At 44.2% G+C, this 17,784-nt stretch overlaps 1 protein-coding gene across 1 annotated transcript; it reads left to right on the forward strand.

Moving 5' to 3' along the window:
- Positions 1–1,260: 1,260 nt before the first annotated feature.
- LZIC (leucine zipper and CTNNBIP1 domain containing) lies at positions 1,261–7,012 on the forward strand. Its single transcript, XM_015821440.1, has 7 exons — positions 1,261–1,377; positions 1,902–2,026; positions 2,858–2,993; positions 4,206–4,304; positions 4,875–4,970; positions 5,807–5,888; positions 6,818–7,012. Exons 2-7 carry the CDS (start codon positions 1,926–1,928, stop codon positions 6,874–6,876), a joined length of 573 nt encoding a protein of 190 aa, XP_015676926.1. The 5' UTR covers positions 1,261–1,377; positions 1,902–1,925; the 3' UTR covers positions 6,877–7,012.
- The last annotated feature ends 10,772 nt before the right edge of the window (positions 7,013–17,784 follow it).

A 17,784-nucleotide genomic window follows, 5' to 3' on the forward strand; every position in this document is an offset into this window, starting at 1 on the left:
GCAGCATTTTTTTAACAAATGTTTAGATTTAGATAGCATCAGGATTAAATTCTAGGCACTTCTCTCAACCACGGAATTTAAGAATATGTATCTTTTCTCACTGTATGATCACCCTGCTTGGAAGAATCGCCTTTGGAGGCTGCAGCTGAGAGAGTAGCTTTGAAATTCTGATGATGCCGTCCATTCACACACAGCGTGACTGCAGCAGCCTAAATCTCCTCAAAGGAAATGGCAAGAGCTTCGTAAAGCTTTCACACTACGATAGGAAAAATGTGCCACTGACTAACTCTACAGGATACTGTAACAAGCCGTGGTCTAGATAGAAGACCCTTAAATCAATGAATATAAATACACATCCCTGGACCACTTCATTTTCTTCTCCATGCACCTGTTGAGCAACGAAACAAAATTGCTCCAATACCCTCAAAGCTGGTGTGTTCAGTGTCAAACTGCTCTAAGAATATGGCCTAAGAGCAACCTACCCAATTCTCCTTAGTAAACAAGGAACACGTTAAAAAAAAAATGCTTTTGCGGTTGCCCATCTCCACCCAGCCCTGTCTAGGAAAGACCCGATCTAGGAAAGCTCCATAAATGAGTACTAGATCGTTGCTCCTGCTTTTATAATAGAGAAAGGAGAACTACGCCTAGTTCCCCAATTCTTTAGCATGGCCAAATCTGGGGTATTATGAAGCAAGCTTCCAGCCGCACCCTTCTAAAGGGTGGCATCTAACGGATCCTGGCTGGTCTAGAAAAGGTCAGCGGGATCGGACTTCTTCAGCCCTTGAACTGGTCAAGAATAAAACTTCCAGAAGATGGTTACATCAACAGCATCCTTGCCTCGGGAGCCACCAGAAGAGTCGATCTGACACTTGACTTGACTAGTCTAAGTGCATCCCGAAGATCAGGGACCGCTCGGTTTTTTTTCTTACGGAAAAACAGACCTTTATATTTCTTTTATTAGCCTCTGATCGCCCTTCAGGCCGCGGAATAAACTATCATGGCTCGCCGTTGCAGGCAAGGATCGCCCACCCCTCCTGCATCCCCCCCACCCCAAAATTGGGAGGCTCCCGAAAGACGCCTTACCGGTCGCCAACGGCTTCAGCCTGGAACTCAACGACGTGGTCGGAACAGCCGAGAGGCGGAGAAGCGGCTCCACCGAAAGCGGCGTCCTGATTGGCTGCGCGGCCAGGAAGTGGGGACGGCGTCCGACGCCCAGGAAGGTTCCCCCAGGGCTCCCCGACCGGAAGTGAGCGGGGGACGGTCCTGCCGGCAGTAGCTTCCCTCCTCCCCACTGCCCGGAGGAGATGTGATTGGGGGAGTGGGCGGGGTTCGCCTTCTCATCCACCCGGGAGGTCGGAGAGGAAGGAGCGTGCGTGGGTAAGGGAGGGAGGGGTCAGGCCAGGCCGTGGCAATGCGGGAGAGGGGGGGCTTAATAGGGAGGGAGGGGGGGCTTAATAGGGAGGGAGGGGGGCTGTCGGATAGGAAAGGGGGGGTGGGTGGAACCGCGCGAGGGCTTTGGAAGCCCCGAAGCTGGAACCAGCACCTGGAATCCCTGGGGAGGACCCCCGCCCTCTTCGCCCTATGCCAAGACTGTACACCCCATTCCTAAAATAAATAAAAAAAATAGCAACTGGAGGGCACCCCTCAATCCTGACGGTGTATTTTTCTTGGCCCCCCCAAATGTCTTTCAGAGAGGAGAGAGAGATATGTTCCTATGGGGCAGGGCCCCCCCCCCGCCCTTCTGATCTTTCCCCTTTGTCTAAATAAAATGCTAAATGGCAGCCTTTCCCCTTTGTATTTATTTTTTTTTCCCCCGAATTAAAAGAGTCAGTTTCCACCTATGATCCCGTGGGCAGGGCTGTCTCCTCTCGTTTAGCCGACCGCGCTTTTGTCTCTGACAGACGTCCGCAGCACATGCCTTAAAAATGGCTTCGAGGGGAACAATCGAGACCAGCAAGTTGAAGCAGAACTTGGAAGAGCAGCTGGACAGGCTGATGCAACAGCTGCAGGATCTGGAGGAGTGCAGGTAAGGGAGAGGGGCGCCCCCCCTTTTTTTGACATGACTAGTCTGCAACAGCATCCTTGCCAAAGACGAGAGGGGCAAATTCCAGAGTTTTATCAGCTCTGGAGTTGAGGTGTGGGGTGTGGATTCTTCTACTTGGCCAAATGACTGCTTCCACGCTTCCGTTAAGCATCGTGGAAGGGCTTTGGGTATGTGTAAGCTTGAAGGGATTTTTTTAATGATTTTTTTTAAAAAAGAGTGTACCACAATTTTGTGTTTGCCATTGTGTTGCCATCTGTAGCTAAATATTTTCCGGTGCCCCCAAGAAGCCATTTGCTGCTGTGTGTAGTAGCCCTGCTGCCTCAGTTTACCCATTCCTGCTATAGGTAGGTTAGTTACCCTAGGTCGGGAATACAGGTAGTCCTCAACTTACAACAGTTCACTTAGGGACCGTTTGAAATTACAACGGCACTGAAAAAAGGGGCTAAGGACCGTTTTTTCCACACTTATGACCCCTGCAGCATCCCCGTGGTCACACGATCAAAAGTCACGTTTGCCAACTGACTCCTATTTATGACGGTCGCAGTGTCGCGATCCCCTTTTGCGACCTTCTGACAAGCAGAGTCATTGGGAAGCCAGACTGTCTTAACAACCGTGTTACTAACTTAAGAACTGCAGAGATTCACTTAACAGCCGTGGCAAGCGCAATCGTAAAAACTGCGGGGCAAAATTCGCTTCGCAAATGCCTCACTTAGCAACAGAAACTTGGGGCTGAATTGTGGGCGTTAAGTCGAGGACTACCTGTACAGGCTGCTAACTGCAGGCGAAATCAATCTGCGACTGGCTCCCTTGCAGAGATGAACTGGATGCCAGTGAATACGAAGAAACCAAGAAGGAGACCCTCGAGCAGCTGAGCGAGTTCAACGATTCCTTGAAAAAAATTATCTCTGGCAATATGACCTTGGTAGATGAGCTGGGTGGGATGCAGCTGGTGAGTATTGGGACTTGATTTGGGGGACTGGAGGTCAAATGTCTCCTGCAATGGGTAGCACCTTTCTAGGCTCCTTTTAATAATAATAATAATAATAATAATAATAATAATAATAATAATAATAATAATAATAATAATAATAATAAAGTTGGAAGGGACCTTGGAGGTCATCTAGTCCAGCCCCCTGCTCAGGCAGGAAACCCTATAGTACCATTTCAGACAAATGGCTGTCCGTTTTCTTCTTAAAAACTTCCAGTGTTGGAGCATTCACCGCTTCTGGAGGCAGGTAGTTCCACTGGTTAATTGTTCTAATTGTCAGGAAGTTTCTCCTTAGTTCTAGGTTGCTTCTCTCCTGGATGAGTTTCCATCTGTTGCTTCTTGTCCTGCCTTCAGGCGCTTTAGAGAATAGCTTGACTCCCTCTTCTTTGGGGCAGCCCCTGAGATACTGGAACACTGCTATCATGTCCCCCCTCGTCCTTCTCTTCATTAAACCAGACATGCCCAATTCCAGCAGCCGTTCCTTTTATGTTTTAGCCTCCAGTCCCCTAATCATCTTTGTTGCTCTTCTCTGCACTCTTTCTAGAGTCTCATTGCTTTTGTTCAAAGCAATGGAGGGACGGGTATCTTAAGCCTTCTTCACTACAACCTTAGAGACACTGACATCTGCAGGAAGCCCACCTGCCTGAGCCTTGTCGCTTAGTGCAGCTGACTTTGCAGAGTCAAGGAATTTGCAACACCTTTCTCCACCTTGCAGGGGATGGACTGTACAAATAGCAGACAGTAGTACTCATGTAACTTAGTTAGAGGATTGACAAGTCTAGTACAGTCAAGATTAATTAATGCTTCCATGGTCATTAATAATGACCATGGAACAAGAACATCCAGTTGCCTCCTGAAAAAGCACCTTTGGGAATGGCCATGGAAGACATCTTAACTTGCTGCAACTGTGGTTCTTGACTGCAGAAGTGTAGGGCGGTCTGGTTTTATAAATTAATGTTTCAGATATTAAAAAGGGCAAAGGGTGGCTGCTTTTTAAGTGACTAATTAACAGGAAGCATCCCATGTGCCGATAGCAAAGGACCTTCGAGATTAGGAGCCCCTTGCTAGTCATAGAAATAACTCGTGGTAACATTTATATCCATGTAACAAGAAGTAACCTTGTCTATTGATATTTGCTACAAGTTGTTTACATGTTAAATGTTTATCTTTTAGGCTATACAAGCAGCCATTAGCCAGGCTTTTAAAACTCCAGAAGTCATCAGGATGTTTGCCAAAAAACAGCCTGGGCAGTTGCGGACAAGATTGGCTGAGGTGAGTATGTTTCCTTTCCCCCCCACCCCCAAACAAACAAATGCTCTTCTTTATTGAGAGAGTTACCACTTTTCTCCTGAAAAACAAAAACATTTTTTTGGGCAAGACTGATGCCAGTGCAAAATGATTTCGTTTGGAGAGTTGGGCTCTCCAAATGTTGGGCTTTATTTCCCCATCCTTTTTTAATCTTACTTTTTAAAGAGATTAATAAGAGTCTGGGAAACCTGCATGGTTAAAAAAAAATTTTTTTTTTTTGTACGATTTATGCAGGTTGCTTAAATCTTGTACTGGTGTACAGAGCCTTGCCTGATTTGGTCCATTTGTTTTGGCTTGAACTTATTCGTAAAGTGGTTGATGTCCACGCTCAGGAAGAAGAAATGTCCACCTTTTTATGTTTTTGACATCGTTCTGGAAGCCGACAGCCACGTCGGTGCAAAGTGAGAAGTGTTCAGGCCAGCTTCCCAGCCCTTTGGTGTCGAACTGATTCCCAGTCACAGGTGCAGGCCAACATTATCCGCAAACGTCACGAATGTAATTGGAGACTGATATGACTGCTCCTTTCCTGCTTAGATGGACAGAGACCTGATAGTGGGGAAACTGGGACGAGACCTCTACACTCAGCAGAAGGTGGAAATCCTCATGGCACTCCGGAAGCTGGGAGAACAGGTATTTTGGAATGACACCTCCTTCATACTTTGTTCTATGGTTTATTCTCTGACCAGCTCTCTTTAACCTGACACCCCCACCGCTATCCCTAGAATTCTATATAGGACTTGTTTTTTGTGGACTCAATTAAAACAGGATTTTTCTGGCTTCGTCGGCTCTCAATACTTGAATTGAAGAGAACAGTGTTAAGGAGATTTTAATGCAGCTTTGATTAGTTGATTAGGTTTGGCCTTATAGTGTAATTTATCTTGAAGGGGAAGTTGTGCCTTAGATGGTAAGATTAACCAGCTATATTCTTATGTATTACATATTCCGAAATCCTATTCTATTGCTATTTTAATAGGACAGTTTCCTATTCTTCCTTGTTTCCTGGAGTTTTTCTCCGTATCTTTTAAATCAGAGGTGTCCAACCTTGGCAACTGTAAAAGACTCCCAGAATTCCCCAGCCAGCAAGGTCCACAAGTCTTAAAGTTGTCACGGTTTGATACCCTGATTTAAAGCATTTGACGGCATCATTAACAGCTTAAAGCAGAGATCCTCAATCTTTTGGGCACCAGGGACCGGTTCCCTGGAGAGAGGTTTTTCCGCGGACTGGAGGGTGTGTGGTTTTGTGTGCTGCCTGCATCCCGCAGATGGGGCTTTGCTTGTTTGTGCGGACCGGTTCCTGGCATGCCGCGGCCCGGTACCAGTCCACGGACCGGGGGTTGGGGACCCCTGGCTTAAAGCATTCTTGTTTCCATCTGCTGAATCCATTAAATCCCAGATGATTCAGTGACCTCAAAGAAACCATATAAATGTTATACAGCCAGCCCTGTTCTCTTTCTCCTTATTTTTAGTTGACCCCCAATGATGAAGCTTTCCTATCAACGAACGCAGGAACTGCCCTCAACCAGTTTGAGAAGGTCTCGACTGATCTCGGTAAAGTTTTTTTTTTCTTTTTAGGTTCATTTTCCACCCACCTCTCTTTCAGGGCTCAGGATTGTCAGTCCCTACGCCCTGGAAGAGGAAACAGCCATTCCTCACTTCAGACGTCAGTTAAGAGCATTTAAATGAGGTTTGGCTTGTGTTCAGTTCAGGTGCCACTTAACGCATCCAGCCAGAAGTGTACAAAGTAAAAATGGGCCAAAAGCATCCACAGGTAGTCCTCGGCTTACAACCCTTTGTTTAGGGACCATTCAAAGTTACAACACTTATGACCATTGCAGCATCCCCACAGTCACATGATCAAAATTCATCTGCTTGACAACTGGTCCATATTTATGCTCATTGCAGTGTTGTCCTGGGATTACTTTTTGTAACTTTCCAACTAACAAAATCCATGGGGAAGCCAGATCCACTTAACAACTGGGGCAAAAAGATTGTAAAATGGGGCAAATAGCCGTGTTGCTTAGCAGCAGAAATTTTGGGTCCAATTATGGCCATGCGTTGAGTACGACCTGTGTTAACAATGATTTTATTCTGAGCAATTATTACAATCTTAGCCGCTCTTAGATTCCAGCCACTCTCTGCTTCTGACAAGGGTCCTGCGTTGTCACAAAAAATAGAGTCTCACAGGGTCAGTCTCATGACTGATCTTAATCACCATACAAACCATGATCTCCTCGGCTATTATTCCCTATAGTTCCCATCGTCCTCTGAGCAACAGCCGTGCTAGTTGGACCTGATCGGACTTTCGGAAAATTATCCCACCAGGGGAACCTGCTTCAAAGCTTAATTGATGTTGAAAAGGTGTATTTTATGGCCAAAATATAACAGAAAGGAACTCTTACATCCGAAGTCAGATTGCTGTGAAAAGAAGGGACACTAAAAGAGTTTTAATGTGTTTGCTTGTTTTCCTTTGACAACAGGATCTGGGGATAAAGTCTTCGCCCTGGCAAGCTTTGAGGTAGAAAAATCAAAGCAATGAAGACTCTTCTTTTTTTTCTTTTTTTTTTTTTGAGACTAGATGCATTGGACTTTTTTTTAATCACGTTGCATTTGTGTGTTTCTTACCAACCTTTTGTAATATTTGTTATTCTAACAGTGAGTTGATCTAAAACAAACATGTCGTAGCCTTTTCAGAGTCGGCAACCCAGGTCTTGCGGCTGAAACACAGAGGTACTTTCTGAAAAACAGAAACACGATGTTCCTAATTTGCTGCTGCTGTCAGCTTTTGTGCAGGGCTGAGAGGTTGGCTCTCTCACCTTCTGTGTCTTTCGGATGCACTCTGACTAGTAACGTTGTTGCACGCGATGAGCCTCCCTTTAGTGGGCCTTCAATCTCAACAGCCGCATATGTTGAATTACGTGCAGAAAATCGATCCTACTTCTTTAACTGACCCATTTAAAAAAAATGGGGAATAAGGGTTGTGGAACACAGCAATCCTTGGTGGAAGTCGTGCCTCTCTAAAATCCAAGATTGCCGACAAGCCGACCGCCTATTCTTCTAGCCTGTTTGATGTGACCGGGTACGGCTGCACAGCAAAGACTCGGCTGGCGAACAATAGCACCCCCTGTAAGGAATTTTCTGGGCCAGTTTAACTTTGTGCATCAGAATGACAGCGAGCACAGTGGGAAGCAGCCGAAAGACGCGGGGCCTCTGGCTTGCCTTGTGCAGCTTGTAGTGTGACAGACTATAAGCTATTGTTCTTCCTGTATGTTCTAAGGGCAGCGTGAAACAGTGTCCTAAATAGAAATAAGGGGCTGTAGGGGGCCTTCCCCGTACAAGTGGGCTGCGCCGTTTCCTGAACAGAGATTTCTGTGCCCTGCCTTTGTTAGAGCTCTCAAACTGTTGCTTGGGTATGAAGATTTTAGCCTGAGTTATTCAACGTTATGAATATGTTGCATTTTCAACTCTGCTCGCCTTGAACCTTGGGAAATGAGTCAATTAGAAAACTATCATCAACTAAATGTGTCTTCTGCTCCCAGCAGCCCACTCAAAAACAAAGGGGTTGCTATTACTGCATCTATCTTCGGGCCCTTCCAACTAAACCTGTCGAGTCACCAGTTGAGAAGAGCTCTAATTAAAATAGGGAAAGAGGGATTTTGCTTGCCTTACAAACATCCATCTATTTTGGAGGATGATGCCTGTGCCCCAAAACATCCCCCCAAAGGGAAACCCAGTTCCCGTGTTGCTACTAAGCCATGTTATGGTCTGCGGGGTTTTGCTTAGCCCTGTCACCTGAGGTTTGGTCAACAAGGTAATTGAACCATGATGCGTTAAAAAGAGGGAAAGTAAGGCTCCTAGAGTGCCAGGGAAACCTTCAGCCCATCACTTTCTATAGTAAGACTGTTCCTGTTGCGATGGCTGAATCAAGGCCTAGGCCAGGGGTCTTCAAACTTGGCCCTTTTATGACTTGTGGACTTCAACTCCCAGAATTCCTCAGCCAGGCATGTGTGCCTGGCTGAGGAATTCTGGGAGTTGAGGTCCACAAGTCATAAAAGGGCCAAGTTTGAAGACCCCTGGCCTAGGCAGACCAACGGTTTGTAGCAGCCTCGTTATCGATTAGAGTTTGTCTGTTCCCTGCAGAAGGCAAGCTTTGCTTTGTACAGTTGTGCCTTGAGCCTGCTCGACTGTCACACCAGTTTTAAATAGGTGGCTACTTCTGAGCTGGCTTCTGTTGTTATGCTTGGTGATCTGCATTTCCCCCCCCCCTTTTCCACATGGTTCATCTCACTTTAATAAAATATCTCTGAGAAATCCATTTTATCTTCATTCATATTTCTCCCTTGCTCCTGTCCCTTATTTCATTTTTAGCCTCGGCATTTGAAAATTTTTTGCTCAAAGTGGCTATAAATAAAACATAAGGAGTCTTAAAGTAGGCATTGTGTGTTCTAATGACTTTTAAAAGCCTTTCTATAAGCAATCTAAATTATGTAATGTCCAGAAAAAGTTAAAAATAATTGTCTAATTGGAGATGTTAATATTGAAGGAGTTGCGTGCTAGCGTGACAGTCTAGGAAAAATAGGAACCCCACATCTTTCTGGATTTCTGATTACACAGGCAATTACCGTGCCTAAAAACTGGTTAGAAGGAATTATACTTTGTGATTTGTCCTTTTCTCTACTGTTCAGTTTTCCCTGCTTTTCTTAATGAATTGCTTCTTTGCTATAAGCTGGTCATTCTCGTAAAATTCAGCCCTAATCAGTGAAATCCCTGGCTCCTATGTGGTTTATTTGCTTTTTTCTACGAGCCTCTTTCCTCTATTTTTTTCAATATTTATGCATAGCACTTAGCGATATAATAAAATATAAAATAAGGTAGTTTGACATGGTGAGATTATTTTAATCTTAAATGTGAGAATGCCACCTTTTAAATGAGATTTAAAAAAAAATCAGATGCACCAATTTGATTTTATAGCTTCATAACAATTTGCTTTAAAGTTTCCCCCAAATAATATTTTTTAGTTTATCCAAAGCCAAGGACTAATTACCTGAGAGGTGGATCTTATGCATTGTCTAATGTTAACCATAAGGCTGAGCGCCAAAGAATTGAGGCCTTTGAACTCTGGTGCTGGAGAAGACTCCTGCGAGTCCCTTGGACTGCAAGGCGTTCAAACCGGTCAGTCCTAGAGAAGATCAACCCTGACTGCTCTTTAGAAGGCCAGATCCTGAAGTTGAAACTCAAATACTTTGGCCACCTAATGAGAAGGAAGGACTCACTGGAGAAGAGCCTCATGCTGGGAAAGATGGAGGACAAGAGAAGAAGGGGACGACAGAGGATGAGGTGGCTGGATGGAGTCACTGAAGCAGTGGGCGTGAGCTTAAATGGACTCCAGAAGATGGTAGAGGACAGGAAGGCCTGGAGGAATGTCCATGGGGTCGTGATGGGTCAGACACGACTTCGCAACTAACAACAACGTTAGAGTGGTACACATATCTCCTGAAAGGGAACCATGAAGAAGGATGCAGTTTTAAGTTTTCATGGGCTTTGAAGGGATGGAAGCAACTTGTTGGCTTCAGAATTTGTCCCTCAATTTTGAACCTAGCTTTGTTTTAAATATGAACCTTTCAACTCTGCATCAACCTGATGCCTGTTTTTTCTTGCTGAGAGTTTTCCAACGGCGAGCAGAGCCCTCTCCTTCAGCAATTACATAATCAGCCAAACAGGAGGGACAAGGCAGACCATATGGCATCTTTTGAAAAAGTGTCTGAAGTCTGTAACACCTTCAAAAGGCTTCTTGGTCAGCTATAAAAGGCAAACAGATGCCTTAATTGCAAATCTCCCCTCCTCAGATGAACATGAAATAGCGGCAGACTTTTCTTTCCTTCGCACAGCATACTAATTAATGAGCCTCCAACCGAAGGATCGCAGAGTGAGGTTTTCAGATCCCTTTTTTCCTCGCAGCCTGCACGAACGCCTTCAGCTTTTCTTAAATAATTAATTGTCACGACTGCCTGCTGTTCCTTGTGTACCTGTTCACAACGGTCTCAGATCGCAGCATCGTTGCACCCTCCCAGTTCCTGTCTGCCGCTTGCTTTTGCTCTTTTTAAAGGCTTTCATCTTAAGGTCTTCGGAAACCTACACAGGTTGTCAATTCCTGGGTCTTTGGGCTTTGATGTCCCTTTTAAGTGCTAAAACACAACGGGGAAAGTGCAGAATGTCCACTTCTGGGACTGACAGGATTGGGATTCAATAGGAAGGAGAGGAAAGGAGCAGGGAACTTTCACCACGCCTAGGCATAAAGAATCTGAGGAAATGTTCCACCAAAACCAGGGGAAGACTTTTGGAGTCTTAACATGGCAAATGTGCCCTTTGTCCTCTTTGCAGGTTTCCCCCCCCCCTGTTTTTATCTCTGATGCCTTTATGGATTTCGTTGAAACAACCTCAAAACAGGGCTACTTATTTTGAGGTCAGTCTCTAAGCTTGTTAAAGTTGTCATAGAGTCTCCCCATAACCTCACTCCCCCTGCTGTCAGCCAATTAGCACGTGAAAGGAGATTTATTTGACTTGAAGAGAAACTTATTCTAAGACAGATTTAATATATTGTGTGTCCGAAGTTTACATACCTATTACATGGCAATAGATAGCTTGAAATAAATTCTGCACTCTTTATTATTAATAGATTAGTCCTTCAAGATAATTTATGCCCCTTTCAGTAGATTGCAGACTTACTGTAATGTTATGTGTAATTTATAAACTAGTTGCTTACAGATACACGGGCACACACATATATACTTTGTGTGTGCATGTGTCTATAAGCAACTAGTTTATAAATTACAGATACACGGGCACACACATATATAGTTTGTGTGTGCATGTGTCTATAAGCAACTAGTTTATAAATTACAGATAACATTACAGTATATATATTCTCACACACATATATATATATATTGTGTGTGTGCATGTGTAAGCAAATTTATAAATTACATTACAATAAGTTTGCAATCCACTGAAATGAGCATAAATTATCTTCCCACTGTTGAAGGACTAATCTAGTAATAATAAAGAGTGTAGAATTTATTTCAAGCTATCTAATAGGTATGTAATATACCTAATATACCTATATATATATATATATTCCAGTACAGTTTTACCAATGAAACTGCCCTGTAAATGTTTAAAACTTAATTTTCATCATGTCGTGTTAGATTGGATTGATGGAGTTTCTAGTCTTAACCCTTCTAGAAGGCTCCAAAGTTGAGAAGACTCCAGGGGTAGGCAACCTTGGCTCTTTTGTGACTCGTGGACTTCAACTCTCAGAATTCCTGAGCCAGCCATGCCGGCTCAGGAATTCTGGGAGTTGAAGTCCACGAGTCATAAAAGAGCCAAGGTTCCCCACCCCTGGTCTACACTAAACTGACTTTCCAGATAGGACTATCTTACTGGAGATTAAAATTGAGATTACTTGCATGCAAAACACTGATTCAAGAATAAATGCTTAGGTACACTTATTTACTATTCATTACATCTGTATTCCCTCCCACACACACCATCAAAAATTATTTCTGGAGAATGCTGTAATGCTGAGAAAAGTGGAAGGAAAGAGAAGAGGACCAGGGACGATGGGGGCATGATCAGAAGAGCTGAAGGATTAGATTTCCTAAGGAAGAACCAGATCTTCCAGGGGGAAATCTTCCTACCGCCCCGTTTCCCAACCGTGGGAACTTTTCAGAAGTGTGGACTTCAACTCCCAGAATTCCCCAGTCAGCACGATTTCAGGGCGCTGGAGTCCACCCTTAAAAGCTCCCACCATTGGGAAACCCTGATCTCCTGTCCGCGTTTGCTGAGAATCCGACAGCGCGGAATCCAGGTCGACCCTCTCGATTATTTTCCCCACGAGGGCGGGACCGCGGCAAGCCACGCCCTTCCATTCATTCCGCCGCTCAAGGCCCGCCCCGCACGCGGCGCGAGGCACGGCGTTGTGTTGTTTTTTTCCCTCGTCGCCACGCCCCTTTCCTCCGGCCCGCCCACCACGGCCTAGAAGCGCCGCCCCTTTTACCTCAGGCGCGTCGTCGCGATGTTGCCGCCTGAAGGCGAAGCGGCCGGCCGCGTTTTCGGGCGGCGGCGGCGGTTGCAGCAGCGGCGGCGGCGGCGTCTCCCTCCCCTCCGGAGTCGCCCAGGCGCCTCCTCCTCCTCTTCCTCCTCCTCCTCCTCCGTTCCCTCCCTCGGTCGCCGCCGCTCTGAGTCACGACGGCGGAGGGAGGAGGAAGAGGCGCAGCGGCAGCAAGCAGGGGCGGTCGCTCGTTCGCTCGCTCGCTGCTCTTCGCCCCTCAGGCGCAAACCGGGCTCGCGGCTCGCCTGGGCTTCTTCGTTTCCCGAGCCGCCAAGGGAGGGAAAGGGGAGGCTCGCCCGTCCGGCACCGGGGCTCGAGGACTTTTCCTCACACAAAAATAAATAAATAAAACCCACCGCCTCAGGTAAGCGCCCGTCGGCCTCACCCGCCCTACAAAAGAGGGAGAGTGCGCGCGCGCCGCAGCGGCGGCGCGTCTGCGCGTGCGCGCTCGCTCGCTCGCGAGGCTTCCCTCGCCCCCTCCCTCCTTCCTTCCCCCAACGGCTGTTCTCTCTTCTTTCCCTCCCTCCCTCCCCCCGCCCGCCTGTGTTTTGTCTCTTTCCAACATGGAGTCACTCTTGCTTCTGCCCTGCTTCAGGTTTGTGTGTGTGTGTGTCTGTGTGTGTGTGTGTCAGCCTCCCCTTCTCCCCCAAACTGTTGCGGTCCACCACTAATAGCCTTAAATGCCGCAGGATTTGACCATTCTTGGGGGGTGTTATATGCAGTTTCTTGGGGTTATGTGTAGTTGTGTGCCGGAGGTTGTTATTGCTGTTCTTGAGTTCTCAGCTTTTGGCAGTTGTCGGCGGGTTGTGGTGTGTCCCTGGCTCTTCCACACACCACCCACCTAACTAACCAGCTTCCTGAGTTGACAGGTTTTCTAGGTTCGCAGAAGATGATCTCAGTGGCACTGGCTGGGGGCGTGCCAGCCGCTTGGATGCCAATTTCTGATTGCCTCACACCCTTGGCTGTTGAAATTGGGCAAGGCCCCGCGAGGTTGGGGCATCTCAGCAGAGCCAGCCTTTAGGATCTTTCCATAGTGTGTCCTTTTGGCTTTTAATGCTCAGTTCCACTATGTTTTTGTTTTAAGGCAGGGGTCTTCAAACTTGGCCCTTTTACGACTTGTGGACTTCAACTCCCAGAATTCCTCAGCCAGCGTTGCTGGCTGAGGAATTCTGGGAGTTGAAGTCCACAAGTCGTAAAAGGGCCAAGTTTGAAGACCGCTGTTTGAAGGTGTTATTTTTTTACCAGACTTCTTTTCACTACAAGAGAGCAATCTTGGATAACTTTTCCCATCCCAGCCTTACTCACCAAATGGGTCAGGACTTTTCATTCTTCCCCAGCGTAGCTGTGGGCCATGCTGCCTTTGTGGTGGTGTTGGTGTTGGTGTTGTTGCAACAGAGAAATGCAAGTGTTCTGTTTTTTCCCCCAAAATTGATCGCCCTCATATTTATTTGTACATAAATGGAAGCAAGGCTGTCCATTTACATGGCCTTGAGAGTTTTACCCAGACACTCAGCCACGTTTATGGCAAGAAGCTTGGTTAGCCATGGCAGAGAAAAGGGGTTCCAGTCTGTGGTCGGAAACAGCTCTTGGGTTCTTGCATACAGTGTTCTCTTTTGGACAAAGCCAGTAGCTCAGTTTTAGAGTATGTTCTTTACACGTAAACGATTCCATCTTCAGTTCTTGTATCTAAGTGAAAAAAAATCAGATGCCAAAAAGGAGAGACATAGTCTTTGAGCGCTTTGCCTGCCAAAACATTTCTAAACTGGAAGAACAATTAGTCTGAGCTGAGTACAGTACTTTCCTATCTGCCACTCCCATCCTTAGTGTTGTTCTAGGTTTCGGCTTAGTGCATGTTGTCACTCGGCTACGTTCTCAGATGTACATTTAAATTAACTGAGATTTGTGTTTTTAAGGACAGAATGTAAAACTCAGAAGGAATCACCCTCGCTTTCCTGACACTCCTGCTTTGGACTATTTAATAAGTTGTAAGAAAAATGTGGTCCTATTTTTTTTTAACGCATTGAAATAAGTCTTTTACGGGACATTATGGAGCACAGCAAAGGTCATGTAACCAGGGTACAGGTAATCCTCGTCTTACCAACAGTTCGTGACTGTTAGTGACTGTTCAAAGTTACAACAGTACTGAAAAATGTTACTTGTGACATTTTTTCAAAGGTACGACCTTTGCAGCATCCCCACATGGCCACGTGATCAAAACTAACAACAGAAATGTTGGGCTCCATTGTGGTCTTAAGTTGAGGACTACCTGTACTCACTTAACATTCTCACTTAACAATAGAAATTTTGGGCCCAGTTGTCGTAAATCGAGGACTATCGTAATGCATTCACAGTTGTGTGCCAAATTTAGTTGTGCTCGTATAACACTTTGACAAGCATTTTTTATTTTTTTAAATCCAGTCGGTGACACGGCTTCTTCTATAATGTTTTATTAAGACATTCGGTCACAAAGAAATGGGCAAAGTCTCTTCATACAGACATTGTTCTGAAATGTGCAAGGCAGTTAAGCTTCTTGTCAGTAGAAGTTTTAAAGAACACAGAGTCACATCCCACTGGAATATTGAAAAGTTCATCTGCTTTAATAATATACACTACTAAGCCTTTAAAAACCCTAACGTTGGAATTATCGGTGTATAGTATTTTAGCAGCTGGACTGTTTATAAACCCTGTTTATAAGGGTTACCCATGGTGTATGCACATTGCCATCTCTGTTCCAAATATTTTGCACAATTTGGCTGGCAGATAGACACAAGTAAATCGGTGTGATAAGTGTTTAATAGCACGTACGCCTAATCCTGCATAAATTGAGGATAGCACCGATTAAGCTTTTAGATAAGCTCTTGATTAGGCAGTTTCAGAAAGGCATCTGTAAATATACTACTTGGTCATATGTTGTTAAATTGTTTCTGTTGCAGGCCATTTTGTTACCATAGGTTTATTAACTCTTTTATTGCAAAGAAGTTTCACATTTAACCCTTGTCTAGAAAGGAAATCAGCTCTATCCTGCTGAGGACATTTCCTTCCCTGTTTTATAGTTACAGCCTAGTTTTTATAAAACAGATTACAAACTTGCAGTCTGCAGATTAACTCAGAATCTCACACCTTAGTCTTGTGGATAACACATTTCCTTCCTGGCCATGTATTAAATGACAATGCAGAGCTTGCTCCACGGAGCTTAACAACCTCTTGTGGGAAATTAGAAGTGATTTGTGCTTCCTGTTTTGTTTAACAGTGTCAACATACTGCAGTTGCTGCTGATTTTGTAAGGAAATTGGGAGCTAGTTTTGGAGCAACTAGATATTGTACGTGAAGCGTTAATAGTTTAGAATTAGGAATATGTTTTGTACTGTTGTCTGAACAATTTCAGGAAAGACGGAACAATTTGTCCACAAATAAAATTACATAGGGGTTTTTAAGGCAAAACGCAAGTTATTGAATTTTGTCTTTCGACTGTTCACATCAAGTACTGGCAGTCGTTTTTAACATTTCCTTAAGAGCTTGTGTTTAACTCTTCTTTTCAACAAATACCTGATTTTTTCCCCCCTAAAACTTTGGCTTGATTAGTAATATGTCATATATTAATGAGCAACTATAGTTGTTGCCAGTTGCTTTGGGAAAGCAGAACAGGACTGGTTTGCCATTTCTGTAGCAGCTTCTCAAGTTGTCATGATTAAAATGTCATTTGAAAGCAACTCTGAGGTACCCAAACATAAATATTACAGGTGGCTTGTAAAAGAGAGAAATATTAACGAATGAAGGCAAATATATGTGTCCTGGGATAAAAAGTCCAAAAGTTCAGAAGACTAAGCCTCTAGTCCCCGTGACCAACCCAGGTTGGATCCTGCAGAAATATTAATATTACCCCTGCCCCCCCAAAAAACCCCACCCACCCCTCATTGTGAAATCCTATTTCTCTGCATTCATTTAATTATTTTTGTTGTAGACAAGATTAGCTTCAGTTACATCACTGGAGAGTTTTAACAGTTAAATGTCTTGCACGTGGTTATTTTTATCTCTGATGTGTGATTGTGTTTCTAGATTACTAAATCTTTTCAGATAAGTCACTTATCAGGGCCATTTCTAGATTACTAAATCTTTTCAGATAAGTCACTTATCAGGGCCATTATTCAGATTCTTGTATAATGCCTGCATATAGATTTAGATGAGCAAAGTTAGGTTAACTTCTCTCTCATTAACTCTGGTCTTACATCCCAAAGTATGTTATGGAATCAGTTATCCATATCAGTTCTTAGTCAAAAATAAGAATTTTTACTTTTGAAAATAACAGGGGGACTGTGACCTACTTCACGAGCTTTTCTTGCGGTTAAAAATAATTTGATTTTTTGGCATTATGTACAATAAAAAAAATAACTTGCAGAATAAGAAAATATATTTGTAACAAACTAACACAAATGCAGTTATTAAGAATATTTATTGACAAAACCCAACAGCAGTTAAATACCATGTGACCTGCTTGAAATGCCACCGAGCTGTATGGTTTTAACGGCTGAACGGTTTATCTATCTGCAACAGCTTCAACTTTTAAGCCTGAAGGTGTAATGAAATTTCATTTTTCCTATCTGGAATTACGACGGAATATTGATTTGACTCGGAAAATGAGGACAATAGCGAGCTTTTCTAGAAAAGGTATTTTGAGTTCTGGGCCTGGGTTGTGCAAAGCTTTCCATATTCTGTTACAATCATTTGAGCATATTAAGCAAACTTTCCAAGATTCCTAACAGTTCCTGTTTCCTGACCTGGAAGGGAATTAATACTAACCTGAAGAAGGCCAGAAACATCAGTTGATTGACCTGGAATACAATGGTGTAGATAATCGTTTATATAAATAATAGCCCGCATATAATTTAAGGACTGGTGACTGAAGAGAATAATAACAAGAATTCATAGGTATCTTGTCTCTGTCTGATCCAACAAAATTACTTAAGGGGGGTTCTAGAATTAATTGCATCATCATTCTCCCCGTACGTCAACATCTTCCATGACAAAAGCTATGAGAATGCAAGGATCGTATCCAGGAAATGAAGCACTTTCCTGTTTTGGATTGAAACATTTTTTTTAAAGTAGGGTTAAGAGCTGCTAGTTCGATTTTTTTTTTTTAAAAAAAAAAAGAGAACTGTGCATACTTTGTCTAAAATTTAAAGTAGGCCTTGGAAACATGGTAGAAACAAGCTTGTGATTTTTAAAACGCCCGGATTTTACTGTTCGCTTATAAATGGACAACTGTGTGCATTCTGCATTGCGGGCACCCCTATAGAATTGTGAATTAATTCAGTCTCGGTCTGCTTGTGGTTCAAGGTC

The sequence above is a fragment of the Protobothrops mucrosquamatus genome, unplaced genomic scaffold, assembly GCF_001527695.2.
Source record: "Protobothrops mucrosquamatus isolate PMUCROS unplaced genomic scaffold, P.Mucros_1.0 scaffold1329, whole genome shotgun sequence".
Taxonomy (NCBI): domain Eukaryota; kingdom Metazoa; phylum Chordata; class Lepidosauria; order Squamata; family Viperidae; genus Protobothrops; species Protobothrops mucrosquamatus.